Source organism: Hemiscyllium ocellatum, chromosome 2 (assembly GCF_020745735.1).
Source record: "Hemiscyllium ocellatum isolate sHemOce1 chromosome 2, sHemOce1.pat.X.cur, whole genome shotgun sequence".
Lineage (NCBI taxonomy): Eukaryota > Metazoa > Chordata > Chondrichthyes > Orectolobiformes > Hemiscylliidae > Hemiscyllium > Hemiscyllium ocellatum.
Genome location: NC_083402.1, coordinates 91,298,541 through 91,318,861, shown reverse-complemented (window position 1 = coordinate 91,318,861; position 20,321 = coordinate 91,298,541). Strand labels below are relative to the sequence as shown.

The 20,321-nt window shown below is 38.9% G+C and overlaps 1 protein-coding gene across 1 annotated transcript in view; it reads left to right on the top strand.

Annotated features, from left to right (window-relative positions):
• Positions 1 to 20,321, top strand: part of fancc (FA complementation group C) — a 202,756-nt gene that overhangs the window by 58,389 nt on the left and 124,046 nt on the right. The window contains exon 4 of the mRNA XM_060845285.1: positions 8,324 to 8,418. Coding sequence (XP_060701268.1) covers positions 8,324 to 8,418 — 95 coding nt within the window. The remainder of the gene's footprint in view (positions 1 to 8,323; positions 8,419 to 20,321) is intronic.

Below are 20,321 nucleotides of genomic sequence, written 5' to 3'. Positions count from 1 at the left end.
TTCTTCCACTTTGTTCTTTTTTAAAATGTCCTCTGCTGGCTTTTAAAGGCTTCACAATAATTTTCACCATGCTTGTGTGCTTTTTCATTTGCTTTTATGCTGTTCCTGAATTACCTTGTCAGCCATGTTATCTCTCCTTTATATTTTTCTTCTTTGGGATGAATTTCTGCTGTGTCTCTTGAATTACCCCCCAGAACCTCCTGCCTTTGCTGCTTGACTGTCTTCCATGCAAGGCTTCCCTGGCCAGCTCTTCCCTTGTGTCTTTGTTGTTACAATTACTCAATTGTAATTCTGTTAGAACTGATTCAGCATTTCTCTCAAACTGTGGGAGGAATTGTATGATATTAGGATCACTGCCTCCTAGATGCCCCTTCACTTTAAGCTCCTTAAACAAGCCTCATTATACATCACTAAATCCAGAATTGCTTGTTCTCTAGTGGGCCGTGTGACTAGCTGCTCCAAAAAAACCCATGTCGCAGACATTCAACAAATTCCTTTTCTTGAGATCCGCTACCAACCTCATTTTCTCAGTCTATCTACAAGTTGAAGTCCCCCAGTCTTGAATGGCTCCCTGTACCATAGTGCTATGGTCAGTTTGCTCATCCTACCTAGACACTCTTCCCCCCCCCCCCCCCCCCAACCAACACCACACCCACCCCTCTGCCTCAACTCTCGTCCACACAGGGAGCAAGAATAATCTTAGATAAGTTCAAGGGCTGAAGCTCCTTCACAACCACCTCCTGAATCCCTCTAGCTGCCTCGCACATAGTGCCACCCTTCTGTTCCTGACCACTGACTGAATTTGAGGTATTTATCAAGAGATGTGACTGCCTCCTGAATCACTAAGTCCAGTGTAACTCTCCCCCTCCCTGATGTGTCGCAGTGTTCAAAGCTCAGACTGCAGCTCATCAGTTCCTCAAGCAACCAACACTTGCAACAAATGTGGTTGCTATGAAACATAATAGGGTCCACCAGCTACCACTTCATGCAGTTACAGTGAAATGCCTGGTTCGGCATGTTTATTTTAATGATTTAGTTCTTAATTTGATTTTAAAAATTTCGGACTAGTCTTTTAGTTTGTAGCATGTAATATTTCCCTTATTTACCTTCTGAAAGAATCCATAATGGATGGTCAAATTAACAGTTATCACCAAGGAACTTAACCTGTGATGTTACTCTTATGCTGGGTCTTTGCTTTTGGACTTCTGTTATCCTGTTAAACACTCTTACAAATTTTGAGCCAGAAGAAGAAAGCAAACAAAAAACACTTTGTTTCCCATTGCACCAAATTGTCACATTACCACCAAATTCCCTGAACTGTATTGGTTGGCATAGTAGCTCCATGGTTAGCACTACAGACTTAGTGCTAGAGACCAGGCTTTGATTCCAGCCTCAGGTGGTTTGTCTGTGTGGAGATTGCATGTTTTCCCTGTGTCCATATGAGTTTCTGCTGGGTGCCCTGGTTTCCTCCCACAGTCCAAATATGTGCAGGTTTGATGGATTGGCCATACAAAATTGTCCAATAGTGTCCAGGGATGTACAGGCTAAGTGGTTTGGCCACATTAAGTGTGCAGCTATGGGGATGCTCTTTGGAGTATTGTTGCAGATGAGCCAAATGGCCTCCTCCTGAACTGTAGGGCTGATTCTATGATTCTTCTATGACACTTGGGCTGCGTCTCACTTTGGATGGGATGTCTCCTTCCTGACTTTGCTAAGCTAACTGATGTTGCATTCAAGTTCAGTGGGTAATAGGGAAAGCAATGGAATGCTGGCCTTTATTTTGAAGTCTATAAAAGTAGGGAGCTTTTGCTAAAACTATACAGAGATTGGTCTGACCGCAGTTGAAATACCGTGAACAGCTTTGGGTCTTTTATCTGAATAAAGATCCACTAGCATTGGACAAAGTTAAAAATCACACAATGCCAGGTCACAGTCCAACAGGTTTTTTTGGAAAAACTAGCTTTCAAATCTGTAGAATCTGCTCCATAACCACCTGAAGAAGAAGCAGCGTTTCGAAAGCTAGTGATTCCAAATAAACCTGTTGGACGATAAACTGGTGTTATGTGATTTTTAACTTTGTCCACCCCAGTCCAACACCAGCACTTCCAAATCATGATTAGCATTGGAGACAGTCCATATAAGATTTACTTCAATAGCACCAGCTATGGAGGGACTGTCTAATGAGGAGAGGTTGAGTAGGTTGGGCCTCTACTCATCAAATTTGAAAAATAATCTTATTGAACTATATAAGATTGTTGGTGGACTTAACAGGGTACGTGAGCAAGGATTGTTTCCCCTTATGGGAGAATCTGAGATCAGAGGGCATAATTCCCAATAAGGGATTGCCTTTCTAAGACTTGGGATCTCTCAGGGACTGGGATTTTGTGGAATTCTTCACTGCAGAGAGCTGTTAAGTTTGTGCCATGAAATATATGCAAGGCTAAGACAGACTTTTTTTTCAGCAAGGGAATTGAGGGTTTTGAAGAAAAGTAGGAAACTGGAGTTGAGGATTATCAGATCAGCCATGATCTTATTGAATGGCAGAGCAGACTTGCTGGGCTGAATTGCTAACTTCTGTTCCTGTGTTGGTCACTGAATACAGTGGCATCCTGATTCTGTAAATTGCAACTCTACAGAATTTCTAAATGCAGTAGCTTTGTCATTTTGCATTTCCATTTTCATTTGCACTTTCTGTATTGCTGACATACTGAATAACAGGTGATGTTTTAGCGAATCCTATATCCACACTGACAAGCTGACTTTTGGCTATTTTACAAAGAATGACCACTCTTCTTAAAGATTTTAGTTTGCGCTACCATCACCAAACCTGAAATTTTTTAGCTTTGTACCGATTCTTATTACTTTGAATCTGAGCAACATTTTAGTTAGTCTATTTCACACTTCAGCTGCATAATATTGCACAATTGAAAGATTCTGCCATCAACACATCCAACATGCTGGCCTGAAACTAATTGACACCAATACAATGCCTTCTTTTCTATTCATGTTTCCACCTTCTTCCTCTAAATCTTCTGTTTCATGTTTAGTTCAGAAAAGTTCATAATACCTTTTTGTGCAGTTCATGGCATAATGGTAGTTTGAATTATACTTAAGACATCAACTCACCACGTCCTAAGCATTTCAGTATTAAATTTTCTTCGTTTCTTAATTATCAAAAGCATTTCTGTCCTCATTTCTCCTAGTAGAAATTCTTCTCTCAAACTCTTACCTGAGACCTGTACCCAGATGGTTTCCTTGTTAAGATTGTGTATTCCATCTACTGTCAGGGCTGACAATTCTATTTGTGCCTCAAGCACTGCTGGAAAGGATTGCTCTCTCCATGGACTTTTTTCAGTGCTTCCAATATGTGAACTTATTTGATTCCAATCATAACTAGAAATCTGTTAAAACTTGTTTCCTTAACAAGGTCTAACAACATGAATGCCTGCGCAGATGGGGGAAAATTTCAAATGCGATTTCTTCAGTCTTGTATACACTTTACTGAATTATATTATATTCTGTTCTATTTTACTATCTTCTATAGCTAAGTGTTAGTTCTAATCTTTAAAATATGTAGGAAGGTGCCCCCAGTTGCAGCTCCATGTGTGTAGGAATGGCTACTTTTGGAGTTCCCTCCTTACAGAGCCCACTTGGCCTCCTTAATTGGATGATGAGTACACCCACTGGTTACTAATGGGTATACAAGGCCAGAATTAATATTGGGTGACTGCAACTAATGTGCAACACTTTTGGGACCAGTATTTGACCACAATATCCAGGACCCAATTCAAAACACAAAATCTTGCCCTATATTTTGAAGCAACGTTCCTAAAGTTGAAGTCAGACTAATTGCTATGTAATTCTGAGATTTTTGACTCACATAGAACCCTACAGTGTTCAGCCCATTAAGTCTGCATCAACCTCCAAAGAGCATCCCACCCAGACCTATCCCCGTCCTTGGAGTCCTGCATTTCCCATTGCCAATCCACCTAACCTGTACATCTTTGGACTGTGGAAGGAAACCAGAGCACCAGGAGAAAACCTATGCAGACCCTGGGAGAATAGCAAACTCCACGCAGTTGCATGAGGTTGGAATTGAACCTAGGTTCCTGGTGCAGTGAGGCAGCAGTGCTAACTACTGAGCCATCGTGCCACCCTATTCTTCTTAAATAGAGACAGTTAGAATATCCAGTATTACCCAGAACATGAAAAACAGCTTAAACGTCAATGAGCTGATAATCGTATGATTAGACAGTTTGCATATCACAGTCCCTTTTCTTTTGCCAGATTACTAATGGTATATTGTTAATTTTTGTTTGTCATAAACTTGGTGTCCAAGATCTGTTTTTTGTCAAGTCTCATTAGAAACAATTAAGCAATTTTGAAAGTCACTGCAGTATGAATCCCGTAATAACGGGGCTGATTTGGTTTGGCTTTCTATTCTTGTCGTAACAATACATTCCTCAGTCATTTCCAACATTTCTCCCCTTGCTATGGCATCCCACCATTCAAGCACAGGATATGACATATAGGCCCTTTTCCCTGCTCTCTTCTCACTGTCCCACGCCATACTTACTTCCTTCCAGGTGAAACTGATTTACCTGGACAACTTTTACTTCAGAATATTGCTTCTCCTCATGTGGTCACCTCAATACTGTGTGAACAAGATCAATAATAAATTAACATTTGCGAATGTAGATTTTAAAGTGGAGCACAGATAGATCTATGGTTTCAGTTCTGTGAAGGCACACGATTTTTAAAAATAAAGTGGTCAGAAAGACATTTGAAAGAGTGAATTAAATACATAGATCCCTAAAGGTGTCAATATAGATAGACAGGGTGGTGAAGAAGCCAGGTGGGGGTGGGGTATAGACTATAGGAGCAAGAAAATCTTGTTACAACTTCATAAAACATTGGTTAAGCCACAGACAGAATACTGTGTGCTGTTCTGATCATCATACTATTGCAAAGATGTGATTGTCCTGGAAAGGGTGCAGAGGAGATTCATTAGGATGATTCCTGGAATGAAAAGTGTCAGTTGTGAGGATGAACTGTATCGGATGAGCTTGTTTTCCTTGGAGCAGAGACGGGGGTCTGTGAATGAATTACACAAAATTATGTGAGGTGTAGACTGAGTAGATTGTGAGAATCTTTCCCCCTGGCAGACATGTCTAAGACCAAAGGGCATAAGTTTAAGGTGAAGAATTAATGGTTTAGAAGAAATTTGAGAAAAAAAAAACTTTTCCATCCAGAGGATTAGAAATATGGAACATGCTGCCTGAGCGGAGACAAGTGCTCTAGCAACATTTAAAAAGCATCTGAATGAGTACTTAACATGTCAGAGCATAGGCTATGGACCAATTGCAAGTAAACAGAACTTAGTGTAGTTTGGTGTTGGTTGGTTGACAGAGACCTGGTGGGCCAAAGGGCCTGTTTCTATGCTGTATGGCTCAATGATATCATTTCCAAGAAGGCATATGGCTGAAATTATGTGTATAGCAGGATACTTCTGACATTAATTGATGAGGTATTTACAAAGTTGCGCCTTTGTGGTGTACGGGGAAAACAAACCAGCAACCACCAGTGGGTTTCCATTCAAAGTCGGGTTTCAGATCAGAAGAGTCTGGATTTCAGTGCAGAAAAAACTGTCACTTCAAGAGGCAGGTTATTTTTCAGAATCTCCAGATTGTTGTGAGAGTTTGTAGAAGGTTCTAAGCTGTCAGTACTGAATAGATGTTTAGACTGTCAGAACCAGAAATAAATTTCTAGGCCATCAGAACTGGAAGGGAAGTCAGGTCATCACAACAGAAAAGAGGAAGTTAAGTAAGAAATGAAAGAGCTAAAATAAGAGTGACATCACTGGGATTGAGTTTCTCTAAAGGATATAACAGGGAACAAGGTTGAATCTTTTGTCAAAATAAAATGAGGCGGAGAAACTCTATAGGTTTTTAAAGTTGTAGATGGAGTGGGGCGGGAGTGAATGAAGCAGTCAGAGTAAAATACAAAGATACTGCTGGGCAATGAGAATGGTGGGCAAGGAGGGATAGAAATATAAAATGTGTTTAATTGTTAGCTGTGAAAAGGAGAAAATGGATTCGCTTGCTGACAGCAAAGTCAATAAAACCCAAACAAATCAAGGAACAGTGTGGGGAGGGGGGAGTGTGATGTAAGAAAAATGATGTGAAGTTATGGAACTCAATTCAGTATTGAGCCGAAGAAGCTGTCAAGTTGCCTAAGCAGAAAATGAGGTGGTCGACTTCCAGCTTGCATTGAGCTTTGGTCCAGGTAGCAGGTCCAGGACAAATGTTAAGTCTGAGAACAAGGTGATTTAGTGAAATGACTAGCACCTGAAGGTCTGGGTCATTCTTACAGGCACAGTGGGAAATGATCTGCAAAGCGATCACCGAGACTGTATTTGGTCTCGCCAGTGTTGGGGAGAATGCAGACTGTTATGTTCTCCGTTGTTCTTATATTCTCTCTCTCCTCTCGCTCTCTCTCCCTCTCTTTCTTTTTGTCTCTTTCCCTTTACCTTACTTCTGCAAGAGCTGTGTCTTGTTTATTTTGACATTAGTAGAGACGACCCTTTCACATCTTAACTTGCATCCATTTTACATTTTTTCCTCTTTTTCCACTATTAACAACTGCATTGTCTTTTGCCTCTGGATGTCCTCCTATGTCAAAAGTATATAAGAAGAAACATTTTCTAAGTCCTTACAGTTCTGAAGAAGATCATGCTGGACTTGAAATGTTTATTCTGTTTCTCTTTCTACAGAAAGGTGCTGCCGACCTGCAGAGTTTCTCCAGCATCCTTGTTTGTTTCATTCCTTTCTTGTAGGGAAATGAAAACGACACACAACACTTAGATATGGTCTCACTTCAGCACTGGATAGCTGTTGTACGAGATCCCAACTTTTAAAACTCCACCTTGCTTTCATTCTGAGCTCTCTGTCCTGTACCCCTTCCAGTCTTCGAATGAAGCTCAGTGTGAGTTCAAAGAACTGAACGTCATTCGTATATTCTAGGTTCACTGTTATGTTCAATCCTTTAAGATTGTAATCTCTGTCCTCCTTCAATTCCTTTCTCTTTAGTGCATTTTTAAATTTTTTTCTCTTTCTTTCTCTTTTAGATTTTAGACGACAGCTGTTCATAATACTCCCATTCACACTTTCTTCATATCGACGTTTTGTTTCCTTACTTGTTCCATTAGTACTCTTTGTCCTTGAACCACAAATTCTCTTGTTATTAAATCTTTCCTGCCTTCCGCCCTCCAGTCCCATTATCACCTACTTAAAACCTATTAAGTCTCTAACTTGTCCCAGTTCTGTTCAGAGGTCAATTACCCAAAATATTAATTCTATTTCTTATAGTTGCTGCCAGATCGGCTGAGTATTTCCAGTGTTTTCTGTTTTTAATTCAGGGTTCAATTGCTTGTAGTGATTTACTTTTGAATCAGAATTTAAATGTATTTGTCATACCTACTCAGCTGATTTGAAACATTCTACATTATTCTAGCTGAGTAACATCTGTTGACCATTCTGTCATCAGGGCTTTTTAGCTCACCTCATTGATATTGGGCTAAATGGATCTAATGCTTTCTACTCAGAATTTTCTTTCTGTAAAAAAAAGACTAAATAACTGAAGATGCTGGAAATCCAAACAAAATCAGAAATTACTGGAGAAACTGAGCAGGTCTGGTAGCATTTGTAGAGAAAAAGCTGAGAAACTTCAAAGTTCTGAAGAAAGGTCACAAAATGTTAACTCTGCTTTCTCTTTACAGATGCTGCCAGATCTGCTGAGTTTCTCCAACAATTTTTGTTTATGGTTCTCTTGCTGCAGCCTGGATTGGAATAGTCCATACTTGTAATCTGTTAGTGCTGAAAGTGATTCGGATAGCCATTTTCATGTGAATAGACAACCAAAGTGGCTGTTTAAGGATCTGTTCATTGTTCAGATTTTCATCGTACAATTCGTGTGGATGTTGTTACTACTAAGTCATACATCTGTTAATAATAGATATTTTTAGGTAATTACAATGAAGATTTTGGTTTAGCCAATACTTAGTTAATCTGAGTTGAAATGTAAATAATAAACCTATAATCTAGTTGTTTTCACTGTAACAAATATGCAACTGTTTCAGGCAACCAGAATTTCTGAATATGGTCATGATTTATGTTAAAATATTCTAATTCATATTGTTCAAATAAACCCCAAGAGACTGTCAACCTGCCATAAAAATCTAGTGCTCTGATACGCTTTGCTGTAGTTACTTTATAAATTTCAGTCCACTGTGTATTGAGAACCTTACTACTGTTTGTTAATACAGAGACCAGCCAACAGTACCTATTACAGTGTCTGTGGTGTTTATACAGTGCAGAACCTGAGAATGCTGTGGAACTGAAGGCCAATGAGTGGATACAGGTAAGATTATCTGTCACTTTGAGCTTGTGAAGGACTGTGATTGGAAATATGTTTAAAACTCCACCAGTAATTTTTGTAGGGATTCTGTCGCATTTGCATTATAACTTCAGATCAGCGGTGATTTGAATGGAATGACAATTTCCAAGGTTTTGGCTGAAAATAATAGTAAGCGATTGGGGAACTATACCTGGAATTCTACTTCATATTTGTTTTTAAAATACACTTTAAGGATTTAATTACTATGCACATTTGCAATCCATTCCTCTGTTTGCAAAAGTGAGCTGTTTTCTGTAGAGATTTAGAAACCATAATAGAACTCATTCTACAAATATAGCAAGTCATTTTTATATTTATCATAATAATCAGAATAAAATATGTAATAAACTGTTGCAAAATGGTTGGAAGTTTTTCTCTTCCTGCTTATTTAATAAGGTCCCACAGACTCTTCCTATTTGATTTTAAGATGTTACATTGAACATTGCAAGCATTAGTACTATCTTGTAAGACAACAGTCTAACTACTACTGTGACTTCATTGACCTGGTTGTCAAAGTGATGTTGCAGGTGGCTGCGTCATTGTGGAAGTTCACTAAAACAAGCCCGGGGTTTGGTACAACAGAGTATTTCTATCCAAACAAGCATGCTTATAGATTTATACTATTATCATTAAAAATAAGTTGTACATGACTATTAATAGATTCTCCAATTAAGTCTTTAACAGGCTTTTGTTTGTTTTGAATTAAACAGAACATTTCAGTTCATATGTGTTAATTTTATATAAGTTTGTATTATTACTTTAAATTATAAATTTGATGTTATTTAAAAAAATACTTTGTAATTGACAGCATTGCACTTTGAACCTAATGGACAGAACTTTGTGAATACCGGTGAATAAATCTAGCTATCCCATACAATTATCCTTGCTGACAGACTTTCTATGAACATTAGTTTTGGAACTTACTGTGATGAGAAAGCCATTTCAACACAACTCTCCCATTTGGGATCTAGGACTTGTATAAACAGAGCATGTAACTATATCTACTTAGCCAATCAAAATAGTTACTTTAGGGTGGCATGGTGACTCAGTGGTTAGCACTGCTGCCTCACAGCACTAGGGACCTGGGTTTGATTTCAGCCTCTGGGAACTGTCTGTGTGGAGTTTACACATTCTCCCCATGTCTGCTTGGGCCAGTTTCCTCCTATAATCCAAAGATGTGCAGGTTAGATGGATTGGCCATGCTAAATTGCCCATAGTGTTCAGGGATGTGTAGGCTAGGTGCATTAGTCAGCGATCCATATAGGATAACAGAATAGGAGAATGGGTTTGGATGGGTTACTCTTTGGAGGGTCGGTGTAGACTTGTTGGGCCGAAGGGTCTGTTTCCACACTGTAGGGATTCTATGATTCTAACTCCAAATCGGAATCTGGAAATTCAACTTAGAATATTAATTCAATGTCACCTCATGAACAGAAAGTTAAATGAAGAGAGAGAAAGAAATAAGAAATCAAGAGCATTAGGTAAAATAGACTGGAAAACAAATGTTCAAAGGAAATTTTATTCTTTTTCCTTATCTCCAATGGTAATTACGTTCAGAAGGAATGCAACTCCACATATTAAAAGTAGAATTTTAATATCAGAAACATTGTTTGGAAGTAATTAAGCACTAACCTTCTGACACATTAGGTGTCTAACCATCATGCAAGTGACACAGCTTCATGCTGTTCATGTATTTGAAGTTAAAAGCCTTACAACAACAGGTTATAGTCCAACAGAGAATTTATTGTATGGCATGTGGTTGAGAAATGCTGCATTCAAATATATGACGTGCAGGTGCCAGTGTTGGACTTGGATGGACAAAGTCAAAAATCATGCAACACCAGGTTATAGTCCAACAGGTTTATATGGAAGTACTAGCTTTCGGAGCACTGCTCCTTCTTCAGGTAGCTGTGGAGCAGGATCATAAGATATAGAATTTATAGCAAGAGATTTCAGTGTGATGCAACTGAAATAATATATTGAACAAACTTAGATTGGTATTTTTTGCTAGATTTACTGAACCGCAATCTACTTTTGTTCAATATACCACTTCAATTGCATGACACTGAGATCTATAAATTCTGTGTCTTATGATCCTGCTCCACAGCCACCTGATGAAGGAGCAGTGCTCTGAAAGCTAGGACTTCCAAATAAACCTGTTGGACTATAACCTGGTGTTGTGTGATTTTTAACTTTGTCCATCCAAGTCCAACACTGGCACCTGCACGTCATATATTTGAATGCAGAGTTTCTCAACCACATGCCACACAACAGGTCCTCTGCAGGAATAGGGAAACTTGGACAATAACCCCCTGATTCTGAGTTTAACTGAATGTTTGTATGCGAGATTGCTGAAAGTTTTTGTGTGATTTACACTTGGAAATAAATGTAAATGCTAATAGTCTTCATAATATTTACTATAAATTTTTGACCAAACTTAGGCATTCAGTGAAATTGTTCAAAGGTCCTTTTGAGCTACATTAACCTAAAGCTTATAATGCAATAGTACAACATTCATAGATTGGTGAGATTATGTTCTGAATGTAATATGCAACATGTGTAAACATAAATATATAACAAATATGCAATATTTGATTATAGGGTGGAATTTGGATTCTGTATTCCATACCCCAACTTCAAATAAAATTGAAGAAGGATGCTTTTAGTTTAAAAAAAATAGTGGAGCAAAATCAAACATTCTGATATTAATAAAGGCATCTGTTTATTCTCATTGTCACTTGCTAACCTTAGAGTAGTAATGGCATTGTTAGACTGAATTTTTATTAAATAAACTTGTCATTTATTAACCAGAACGACCTGTTAACTTAAGTTTTATAAATCAGATGTTTCAAATCTGTACGGAATAATTTCCTTTAAAGTATTGATGTTTTCGTGTGTGGTCTTCATTGTGGGTAAAATATAGGACCTCAATTCTGAATTTTCGCAGGTAAAGTTTGGGTGGTTTCCTGATTAAGATTTGCCTTATATTCTTGACCCTACTTGTAACTATTTTATCTTTCTGTTGGTTTCTTTGTATGTTAGTTGATTGTTGTTCTAGGCATGGAGGAATAGCTTGTGTTTTACTAATCTTGCCACTTGAAGTTAATTTTAAAAAAGATCTTCCACGTATGTTATTGCAACTTAAAACCTTTTAATTTTGTGCAATTAAAACAGTATTTGTAACTTATGAAGTAGTGAAATACAAAATCCAATTAAGTACAATAGGCCTTGGTAATGACTTGTAATCATCTTAATTTTAAAAAAATAGATTTTTTTAAAATGGTAATTTATTTATTCACCTTGCTGTCATTAACTTTGTGGAACCAACCTTTAATTTGCTGTTGCATCAAAAATTTGTTGGGTATTATTTTAACTTTCAGATTCCCAGCAGAGAATGTATTTCCTCGATTTCTGTTCCTGCTGGGTCATGGGTTTCCACATACACTGTTTTAAAAAATGAGCTCTTGGTGGTATAGAGAAATGCTCTTGCTGATCACTTATGTGGTGACTATTGCAATGCATAACAGGATTTTTGAAGTATGTAATGTTCTTGGGTTGTTAGGTGAATTTGATGCTGATATAGATGCCATTAGCCACAACTTACAGACCAGACTATGAGGAGATAGTTAATACTGTAATTATATTGCAGATTGGAGACTACTACTGGTAAATATTAGTGTTCAGATTTTCTTTAATCACCAGCTTCTCATTAGTGGGTGGTCATATGTCTATATAAATTTCAAAGTAATCGGACTAATCTGTTTCTCATGTAACAGTGGATATACTGCAGTGCGGATGTGAATGGTATCATTTGATACTTTATTACTTCTCTTACTTTTGAGTTGAACAAACATATGATAGCTTGAGATTGCAAATGAACAACAGAGATTGTGAAACCTTTTGTATGCTATATTACTTCTTTGTGTTAACAATTATTTTCTTTTATTCAAATATATTTAGAAATAATGCTTTTCTCAGCTAACAAGTTTTGGATCTGGTGATAACTATAAATTAAATTTGATGTTGATAGAAAATCCCTCTAATGTTTCTTTGTGACAAGCTTACAATTTCATTTGAATTTGTGATGCTTTACATAATAATTTTAAAAGTTTAGTGTGCTGCTCAGTGAGGTTATTAACCTGTTCTATATTGCTTGCAACAATACAGACTGATAAAATGTTAATACATAAACTTCATGCAACTTGAATTTATATCTGTTCCCTGTTGTGCAACTTTTGATGTTTAAAACCCTGTCTTAAATGTGATGCTTCCACTCAATCTGACTATGTAATTAGATTATGAAAAATAATGGACTGACACCTATGCAGATAACTGAGAAATGTGTCTGGCACAGGGAAGTGCTAGTGACTTTGTTACATATGTTGATTCACTTAAATATTTCACAAAGAGACTGCTAACTTAAAGAAAAGTGAAGTAAAGAGTTATTTCATTGTCTTAGCAAAGTTTTGATTTCCTTTTATATCTAGAGTTATAGAATCGTAGAGATGTACAGCATGGAAACAGACCCTTCGGTCCAACCCGTCCATGCCGACCAGATATCCCATCCCACCTGCCAGCACCCGGCCCATATCCCTCCAAACCCTTCCTATTCATATACCCATCCAATGCCCCTTAAATGTTGCAATTATACCAGTCTCCAGCACTTCCTCTGGCAGCTCATTCCACACACGTACCACCCTCTGCGTGAAAAAGTTGCCCCTTAGGTCTGTTTTATGTCTTTCCCCTCTCACCCTAAACCTATGCCCTCTAGTTCTGGGCTCCCCTATCCCAGGGAAAAGACTTTGCCTATTTACCCTATCCATGCCCCTCATAATTTTGTAAACCTCTATAAGGTCATCTCTCAGCCTCTGATGCTCCAGGGAAAACAGCCCCAGCCTGGTCAGCCTCTCCCTTTAACTCAAACCCTCCAACCCTGGCAACATCCTTGTAAATCTTTTCTGAACCCTTTCAAGTTTCACAACATCTTTCCGATATGAAGGACACCAGAATTGCACGCAATATTCCAACAGAGGCCTAACCAATGTCCTGTACAGCTGCAACATGACCTCCCGACTCCTGTACTCAATACTCTGACCAATAAAGGAAAGCATACCAAACGCCACCTTCACTATGCTATCTACCTGCGACTCCACTTTCGAGGAGCTATGAACCTACACTCCAAGGTCTCTTTGTTCAGCAACACTCCCTAGGGCCTTACCATTAAGTGTATAAGTCCTGCTAAGATTTGCTTTCCCAAAATGCAGCACCTTGCATTTATCTGAATTAAACTCCATCTGGGAAAACAAATCTTAGCAGTACTTATACACTTAATGGTAAGTTCCTAGGGAATGTTGCTGAACAAAGAGACCTTGGAGTGCAGGTTCATAGCTCCTTGAAAGTGAAGTCACAGGTAGATAGGATAGTGAAGAAGGCGTTTGGTATGCTTTCCCTTATTGGTTAGAGTATTGAGTACAGGAGTTGGGAGGTCATGTTGCAGCTGTACAGGACATTGGTTAGGCCACTGTTGGAATATTGCGTGCAATTCTGGTCTCCTACCTAATGGAAAATGTTGTGAAACTTGAAAGGGTTCAGAAAAGATATACAAGGATGTTGCCAGAGTTGGAGGATTTGAGTTATAGGGAGAGGCAAAAAGGCTGGGGCTGTTTTCTCTGGAATGCTGGTGGCTGAGGGGTGACCTTATAGAGGTTTGCAAAATTATGAGGGGCGTGGTTAGGATAAATAGACAAAGTCTTTTCCCTGGGGTCAGGGAGTCCAGAACTAGAGGGCATAGGTTTAGGGTGAGAGGGGAAAGATATGAAAGAGACCAAAGGGCAACTTTTTCACACAGAGGGTGGTATGTGTATGGAATGAGCTGCCAGAGGATGTGGTAGAGGTTGGTACAATTACAACATTTTAAGAGGCATTTGGATGGGTATGTGAATAGGAAGGGTTTGGAGGGATATGGGCTGGGTGCGGGCAGGTGGGACTAAATTGGGTTGGGATATCTGCTTGGCATGGACAGGTTGGACCAAAGGGTCTGTTTCCATGCTGTACATCTCTATGTATCTATGCCACCCATTGGCCCATCTGGTCAAAATCCTGTTGTAATCTGAGGTAACCCTCTTCGCCGTCCGCTACACCTCCAATTTTGGTGTCGTCTGCAAACTTACTAACTATACCTCCTCATGCTTGCATCCAAATCATTTTATGTAAATGACGAAAAGTAGAGGACCCAGCACCGATCCTTGTGGCACCTTTTGAAAAAATGAAGCAACCAAGTGTCACTTCAAGCACAATTAAAGTCTTTCTACTGACCATATTTTTTGAAATTGAGAAACTAAGACATTTAGCAAACTTCCAAATCAATTTATGAGTCGTATTTTCTGATGACTCGAACCAGTTCCCAATTGCTTGGTGAGAAATTTAGAGCTCAAACACCTTTAACACCTCAAACACCAGCCTCTTTTGTGATTCTTCTTTCCTTATCTATCTTCTGTTGTTATAAGCAAAAGACTGTTGGTCTGATAAGATCTAGGTTTGGAGTTAGCTTTCATCCCTCAGTTGATCTGCATCTGATTATCACGACCTTTGGTTGTACAAACAGGGCTGTCTCAACCAATGACGAGGATTAAAAAGTTGCCCCATCCGATCTAGAGTCAGGAAGGGATGCCCTCTCTCCGCTGTTTTGTTTGTGTGTTGCATAGAACCTATTTTCCAAGAAAGATGTGAGCCTGAGTGGATGGACTATTCCAGTCAGCAGAGGCCTGCAAATCAAAGCCTCCCTGTACATGGATGACGTTGCCATTCCTGCTCAAATTTGCTGTCAGTGTACGGACTCTTAAGCATCTGTAACCAGTTCAAACTGGTGGAAGGAACTGAGGTAAATTGAGATTAAAACAAGGCCCTATTCTTTGGAAACTGGGCTAACCAATCGTTTATTCCCGTCACCATCAGGACAGATTATTTGAAGGTGTGAGGAATATTGTTGGAGGGGCTGGTATATTTGCCAAAATTTGGATGAGTGTATTGCCAAGATGAGGCAGAAACCATGCTGATAGGAGCACCAATCCCCTTCCATTGCAAGTAAAAACCCAGTCATTGGGTATAAAGTATCCTGTGTTGCTGTGACACTCCAAGTAGTCCCGTTCTGTGTCATCCATTCTTTGTGGAATAGAGTAACTTGCACCGCATGACTTTGACCATAAGTCCATCAAGTAGCGATCAATACATAATATCCTTGACACCTTATGAGAAAAGTGGAGGATGGATCCTATTGGGAGTTTCCCTGAGCAGACTGTCAGAGTCATCTGACAGAATGCCTCCTCACTGGAACTTTACAACAAGCACCAAGACATAGCTTAGCTGATGAGGAAAACACTGCCCATCAGCTCTTTCATGCATACCTGGTCTCTGTGTGCCACTGCACTCTGCCCTGAAAGTGGTTGTGCTGGTGAAGAGACTGTCACATGTCTCCTTTTGGAATGTGCCTTTCGCAAAGAAGGTCTGCAGAGAGATGCAGTAGGCTTTTTATTTTGTTGAGGTTTGTCCAGAGTAGTCCTGTGATGCAGGACTCTGTGTTCTGTGGTCTGTTGCCCTGGACACGCATCCAGACAAACATTGACTGTGCCCAAAGGTCCACCAACTTGGTGAAAGATGCTCTTTGGTCTGCCTGAAACTTGTTGATCTTCCAGTGTGAAGTGTTGCAGCTGGCAGGACTGTGTGCTGAGGGATACACTAAAGTTTGAGGCAGCTGCTGTCAAAGCACAATGAGGAAAGGCCACCATCTAAGGTCTTTCTGCCAAAGTCAACAAGGGTCCTTTTAGTTGTCAGACCATCTTGTTGCCTCAAAGTGAGTGTAAACAATTTCCTGCATAAGTAGAAAATGCCTTGTAGGAACAAATTACTGCAGATACTGGAATCTGTACTGAGAACACCAAATGCTGGAGATCACAGCGGGTCAGATAGCATCCATGGAGAGAGAGCAAGCTAAAGTTTCGAGTCTGGATGATGTTGCATCAGAGAAAATGTCTGTGGTTTTGCAACTGCAGAGAAGCTCTGACTTTTTTTCTCTGCAAAGTCTGTATAGAGCTGATTTAAAGTATATTTTTTGGAAAAATAAGTTTCTTGCAAATAAAGCTTATGCAATATAGGAAGAGAAAATAAAAAGAAAAAGGTGGAGAATTGAGTAACGATAAATGTCTGGAATTAGAATGAGTCAAAACCATTTTATGGGACCAGATAACAAAGTATTTGCCTTAAAAACAGAAATAACTGGAGACACTCAGCAGGTCTGGTAGCATCTGTGGAGAGAAAGTAGACTCAACTTCCAGTAACACTTCTTCAGAAATATCTCCCACAGTAGATATGGTGGTTATTTTCCAAAAATAGTGTTTATATCAGTTTTAATTTGTGAGAATATGTAGAGATACTTAATCCAGTAGGAAACCAGCTGGTTAGTTTATGATATGCTCCTACTACGAAAGGATAACTAACATCTGTGGAAAATATATATCACCAAGGTATACTGTCTAGTTCCAAATGTAACCTCCTTCTGTCAAACTCGGTAAGTACACGCTTGTAGTGCAGCAATTGAAGATTTGTTCACTGTGCTGAAGGTCAAACTTTGTGAATCTCCTTTACAAATGAAATCTCCTTTATAAATGATTATAGTTTAAGTACTTTTCCTTGAAGCTTTACTGTTCCTTATCATACTTTTGCTACTGTTGACTGGTTTGTTAGTTTGACCCTGTCATTACCACTTCAGTAATTCAGTTACATTTAATTTTTTTTTGCATCATATGAAACTATAGTAATAATGATACATTTGGAGAAAACATTGGTCATTTTTTAAACAATGTAGCTTATGAAGTGAAGGCCTCTAGGCTGCTGTTTGTGACCATTTCCAGAAAAATTGTAATTTACAAATCAAAAGGAGAGAGTAAACCTGACATATAACATGACATGGAACAAAGAAAAAAATGGCAGACCCACTTTAGGAAATGACCTCATGTTTGTAAATGAGCTCTGGACATTCATTCTTTAAGATGCAGAAGGATGGCAGGATATGACACCACATAAAAACAAGTTATTACTTGACTACAAGACATTTTGTGGTAGAGGGCTATAAATTTTAAACTTGTGTTTTTTTCATCATGTATGTTGAAGGTTTAATGAACAAGCAAAATATAATTAAATAAGGATTGTGGTATAAGTTCTTCCATCAGACTGTCTGGACACTGTTAAAAATGATTACATTTAATTACAAAATACTCATAATGACTTAGATCATCAAAGGTTTTGTCTGTTTAGATTTGTCAGTTTCTTTGTTAGCTCATTTTTCCTTTAGGATCAAAATATTTAAAATTTTTTGTTATTGTCCATATTAGTCAACTTCTATAGGCTTCTTAGTTTCTTGCCTTTTAATGTGGTCTTAAATTTTTAATAAATTCTTGGGCACTTTTTCCCCTCTATTTGACTCCTTTGCTTTCCCTGCCCTGTTGGTGCCTGCTGGAAATAGAGAAGCAATTTACTTCCAGCAGCTGTTTTTTGAACTTTTGGCTCCCTGCTCTTCAGCTCACTATCAGCCTTCCTGCTTCTATCCTGTTTGTCACTTTTTGCATCTACAATGATAGGAAGAATGATGTTGGCAGGCACTTTTGCACAATAGCTATTGAACTCTTTTGGTGCTCTGGCTGAGGCTCTGATCACTTAAGGATTTCTGTTATTGAGTCTTCATGTTTGCGCCAATCCCTTGATGTTCTCCAGTTTCCATGTAAAACTTCCATGGGGTTAGAAGAATAAACAAAATCTGAAAATGGCACACTTTCCTGAATAAATAGTGTGCAATGTAAAAACAATGGAATATGGGGTGGGTATTCTCCATAGAATACAGGAGCGGGCAGTATTTTTTCTCAACAAAAAGACATGAGTGCCATCAGGCGCACAGATGTGTAGTGACCTGCAACCACTTTCAGCTCGTCATCTCAATGACCAGCTCTGTCACACCTAGCTTTGGATAATCCATAGCCCTGCCATGCCAATCACTTTCCCACCTCAGCACTTTTGTGCCAGTGGCAGCTTCCCTTGGACTTTTCACTTAAAACCTACACAAACCATTGCAAGATGTCTAAGACTGCCCCAAGTCCCATATGTAGACCGACTCAATCAGTGTAAAAATTGCATTAAAAGCCCCAATAATAGCTTTCTAGTAACCATCTAAATACCAGTGCAGAGATTAGTGAATTAGTAGACATGTTTAATGGATAACCAAAATTTTAATACAAGTAATAGATAATTACTTGTCTTGGGCTGACAGAGCATGTCCATTTGGGTGTGCTGACTGTTTAGAATAGTCAGTGTATTGGGAAATTTCTGACTTCTGAGATTAATTTCAGTGCACAGGATACTTGCATGTCATCATCAGGAGAGGTAGATTAACATACTCCAATTGTTTAATATCTAACTCTCTCTCAGGTGCATTGACAAATTTCCTGGCAGGGGTGGGATGGTGTCCCTGTCCCCTCCTGCTGCCTGATTAAAAATTGCACCTGCCCCCTCCCCCCCCACAACTGCCACCAAACAGATGAGTGGTGGAGCAATAAAATCCACCCTTACACAGTATGTGTTTCTGTGGGATGTAAATAGCTTTACTGGTTTGTCTTTTCTTTCTATGGGCTCCCCTACTCCGTGCAAGTCAGCTGCTCGGTTGCTGATGCAGCAGTCATTCTGAAAAACTGGCTAAGGCTGATTGAATACAAATATGTTTTAAATGACTCAAAACTGTTTCAAAATAGCAAGTTGCTTTTTTATATACAGTATGTATGGCAGTAGGAAGCTCTGTGTTTAATTCTATGAAAGGACCTTTGTGCAATGATTGATGGAACTTATTGAACCACAATCAATGTGGGTTTGTTCAGTAAAACTGACATGGGGCTGTTTCCTTACATGCCAGAAGCCAACTCATTCCTCCTGTGTTTAGTCTCTGACAATGTTCCCCACTGCTTGGTGTTACGACTAGGTGAAGAGGGGTCAAGGTTCCCCCCCCTTTGCTTTAGATTTTCTTTACTTTTTAGCATGTAGCAATCATACTTCAATTAAATGTTAGTTCACAAGATCAAAAATGAAGGAGAGTCCATTTGAAGCTTTTCTTGAGTGGAGTTTCTGATTTACTATTCTCAGACTCTATGATTTTGACCAAGGTTACTTTCTCAATTGTAAATCTTAATGGATTTGCAGAAATTTGCAATTTACATTGAATTACATAGAATTTGCAGGTAATTTGGCCCAGTTAGTCAATTGAAAGTGTTTATGCTCACAGGATCCTAATTTGAACCTCCTTCAATTTATCTACCCCATGACTATCTACAGTCCCCTTACATTTATCTATGCAAATTGTCTCAACCACTCCATGTTCCACGTTCCCAAAACGTGGCATTTTAGCCCAGATTGGAAACAAACTTGTGTTTTTTCTTTGCTTGTATGGCAAATGTGACACATCTATCCACTTGACAGTTGGGTAGGCTGACAGAATGAATCTCCACTTTGAGAGCTAAGGTTTGATCAGGGATCATCAGCATGCCTTGTCAGAGGGAGGTAATGCCTAACAAATTTGATTAACTTTTTTTGAGGAGGACCAGTTGTATAGATGAAGTACAGTTGATATGGATTTCAACAAAGCCTTTGGCAAGGTCTCACATAAGAGACTAATAAAGAAGGCAAAAACGTGTAGATTCGGGGTAACTTCGTGGAATTGATCCAAAATTGAACAGGGAACGAGGGTGATGGTAGAAAGCTGTTTGTGTGACTGCAGACCAATGTCCATTGGTATACCACAGGAAGTGGGTGATCACTAGGCAGTAAAGGAGAAT